The 3,784-nt window shown below is 35.7% G+C and overlaps 1 protein-coding gene across 1 annotated transcript; it reads left to right on the top strand.

Annotated features, from left to right (window-relative positions):
- Positions 1–1,805: 1,805 nt before the first annotated feature.
- LOC123253564 (TIP41-like protein) lies at positions 1,806–2,564 on the top strand. The gene has a single exon (XM_044682736.1). The coding sequence runs from the start codon at positions 1,821–1,823 to the stop codon at positions 2,562–2,564; it is 744 nt and encodes a 247-aa protein (XP_044538671.1). The 5' UTR covers positions 1,806–1,820.
- The last annotated feature ends 1,220 nt before the right edge of the window (positions 2,565–3,784 follow it).

The raw sequence follows: 3,784 nt of genomic DNA, 5'->3' as shown, positions 1-3,784 counted from the left end.
CTCCCTAGTGTTTTCAATAGGAATGGGTACTGTATTTTGTCAATGGTTTTTTCAGCATCTATTGAGATAATCAGGTGGTATTTGTTTGCAACTTGTTGCTATGGTCAATTATGTGGACGGTTTTCCTAATGTTGAACCATCCTTGCATTCCTGGTATAAATCCCACTTGATCATGATGGATAATCCTCATGATCACTTACTAGAGTCTTTTTGCTAGTATTCTATTTAAGAGTTTTATCTGTGTTCATTAGGAAGATTGGTCTGTAGTTGTCTTTCTCTGTTTTTGGTCTGCCTGGCTTTGGAATCAGTACCATATTTGTCTCATAAAAGGAATTTGGTAGGGCTCCTTCTTTGCTTATTGTGTCAAATAATTTGTACAGTATTGGGATTAGCTGTTCTTTGAATGTTTGATAGAACTTGTGAATCTATCAGACCTTGGTGATTTTTTCTTAGGGAGTTCTTTGTTGGCTTGTTCAACTTATTTTTCTGATATTGGATTATTTAAGTATTCTATTTCTTCTACTGTTAATCTATGCAATTTATATTTTTGTAAATATTCATCCATATCACTTAGATTGCTATATTTATTGCCATAAAATTGACCAAAATAGTTTTTGATCATTGCTGAAATTTCCACTTCATTAGAGATGCGGTCTTCATTTTCATCCTTGATACTGTTAATTTGATTTTTCTTCTTTTGTTTTCCATATTAGATTTACCAGTAATTTCTCCATTTTATCTCTTTTTTTCAAAATACCAGCTTCTAGTCTTATTTATTAATTCAATAGTTCTTTTACTTACGATTTTATTAATTTCTCCCTTGATTTTTAGTATTTCTAATTTAGTTTTTATCTGGGGATTTCTAATTTGTTCACTTTCTAGCTTTTTAAGTGAATGCCCAATTCATTAACCTCTATCCTCCCTAATCTGGTAATATATGCACTCAATGATACAAAATTTCCCCTTAGAACTACTTTAGCTGCATCCCATAGGTTTTGGTAAGAAGTCTCATCATTGTCATTGTCTTCAATGAAATTATTAATTGTTTGTATGATTTGTTCTTTAACAAACTCATTTTGGAGAATCATATTATTTAATTTCCAATTAGTTTTTGGTTTGCCTCACCATGTATTATTACTAATATCTATTTCCATTGCATTATGATCTGATAAGTTTCCATTTTTTATTTTTGCTTTATGCATTTGTTTGCCATTTTTCTATCCCCTAGTACATGGTCAATCTTTGTGAATGTTCATTGTGCTGCTGAAAAGAAGGTTTATTCCGATTTGTCACTATTTATTTTTCTCCATATATCTACAAACTCTAATTTTTCTAGGATTTCATTTACCTCTCATCTTTTTCTTATTTGTTTTTTGGTTTGATTTATCTAGATGTGATAGGGGAAGGTTGAGGTCACCCACTAGTATAGTTTTGCTATCTATTTCATCCTTGAGCTGTGCTAGCTTTTTCTTTAGAAATCTGGATGCTATATCATTTGGGGCATACATGTTGAGTACTGGTATATTTCATTGTTTATACTGCCTTTTATCAAGATGTAATTACTTTCCCTATCTCTTTTAACCAGATGTTTTTACTTTGGCTCTGTCAGAAATCATGATTGAGAAGCAGAGAGGGGCGGGGCTGGGGATGGTAAAGGCTCGGGGGAGGAAGGGGAGGTGAGGGCGGGGGAGAAGGGAGGCGGCAGCCGCTCGTGCTGGTTCCGCGCCGCCACCGTGGCCGTGATGATCCACGGCTTCCAGAGCAGCCGCCAGGACTTCTCCTTCGGGCCCTGGAAGCTGACGGTGACCAAGACGCACATCATGAAGTGGGCCGATGTGGAGAAATTAGCTGATGAGCTCCATATGCCATCTCTTCCTGAAATGATGTTTGGAGACAATGTTTTAAGAATCCAACATGTTTCTAGCTTTGGAATTGAGTTCAATGCAACTGATGCTTTAAAGTGTGTAAACAACTACCAAGGAGTACTCAAGGTGGCATGTGCTGAAGAATGGCAAGAGAGCAGGACGGAGGGTGAGCACTCCAAAGAGATTATTAGACCATATGACTGGACCTATACAACAGATTACAAAGGAACATTACTTGGCGAAGCTCTTAAGTTAAAGGTTGTGCCTAGGACAGACCATATAGACACAGAGAAATTGAAAGCCAGGGAACAGATTAAATTTTTTGAAGAAGTTCTGTTGTTTGAAGATGAACTTCATGATCATGGAGTTTCAAGCTTAAGTGTGAAAATTAGAGTGATGCCTTCTAGCTTTTTCCTGTTACTGAGATTTTTCTTAAGAATTGATGGTGTGCTCATCAGGATGAATGACACAAGGCTCTACCATGAGGCTGACAAGACTTACATGTTAAGAGAATACACTTCAAGGGAGAGCAAAATAGCCAATTTAATGCATGTTCCACCAGCCCTCTTTACAGAGCCCAATGAAATATCACAATACCTACCTGTAAAGGAGGCAGTATGTGAGAAGCTGGAGTTTCCAGAAAGAATGGATCTTAACCTTGCAGCTACACAGGAAAATACATGCATAGAATCTAAATAAAATGCCATACAATATGAACTCTCTGTGGAACCCTCACTGGAGATGACTACTTTTGGGGGGTGGGGGGGGAAGATTAGGGGAGGGCTATCTAATAAGACAATGAGCTGCCTTTCCTTGTGTTGAGAGTTTCTGTAGCCTTAAAAGAAGGGATGAAAAGCTTGATGTAGGCAGGTTCTACACAGCCTGCTATTCATACCACCTGTCCATATCTATCCATATCTAAAATTAATGGGAGACTGAACTGAACCAAGGTTTTGAGTTGTTACAGAATGGGATCTTAGCAGTAGATATTTATATGTCCTAGAGAGCAATCAGAGGCAGTGGGCATGGAATTACCACAAATATTGTTTTGCATGAAGAGTTTAATTAAGTGAACCAAATCTAGTAGTTCTTTTAAAATTTTCAAAAGATTCCTGGGAAGTGAAAGATTGTGCATTTTGATAGCTTTTCAGTTTTAGTTTTGCAGAAAAATACTGACAAAAAGCTCTGCTAGAAAGAAGTGTCTTGAGTTCACAAGTCAATCTCATGTTTTATATTAACTGAGTAAGTTTATGTTATTCCCTTGAAAAACCATTGTGTTAAATGGGATTTTGAGGCAAAATGTTCATAATTAGAACCAAAAAATTATTTCTAGAATTTCAAGCTAGTTCATTTATTGAAAGAGTAATTAATAATGTTTCTCTCTTGGCTACAGTCCTTCACTGGCAGGTGTGCTGGTGTTACAACTAGTTTTTGGCTGTCATCTTATAAAGGCAGGTGCTTTATTTTTGGTTCTGTTTATGTTTTTTGTGCTTCTACCTTATATGACACCTTAATGTGAATAAATATGCTGAAGTTAGTACCAGTACTGAGGAGTTTTAGATATCTTATCTATCTCTTGGATCTGGTATTAAGGAGAAATATTTTATGGATTAAGTCCTGAGCTAGATTTTTTTTTCATAACATATTGGGGGTTGGCATGGGGTATACGAAAATGAGGAGAAAATATTTTTAAAATAAAACAGTTTTTATATTTAAATTTTCAGATTTCTAATATGACAGGGGAGAGAAGTTGGTAAAAGGGAATAAACTTAGGACCCGTGGAAAAAAGACTGGATAGCTTTACGAAATTTAAAAAAATATGATCTTTAAACTTTTATAAGTTTTTTTTGCCTGTCTACATAGTGCATGTAAAGCAGAAAATGATTACTATAGCATTGAGTAAGATATTTATTAAAATA

The sequence above is a fragment of the Gracilinanus agilis genome, chromosome X (genome assembly GCF_016433145.1).
Source record: "Gracilinanus agilis isolate LMUSP501 chromosome X, AgileGrace, whole genome shotgun sequence".
Lineage (NCBI taxonomy): Eukaryota > Metazoa > Chordata > Mammalia > Didelphimorphia > Didelphidae > Gracilinanus > Gracilinanus agilis.
Note: the sequence above shows the minus strand (reverse complement) of the source record. Positions and strands in the feature narration are given on the sequence as shown.

Bases quoted from the DNA above. Each gene is read 5' to 3' on its own strand.
- LOC123253564 (XM_044682736.1), top strand. From the start codon at position 1,821: ATGAAGTGGGCCGATGTGGAGAAATTAGCTGATGAGCTCCATATGCCA.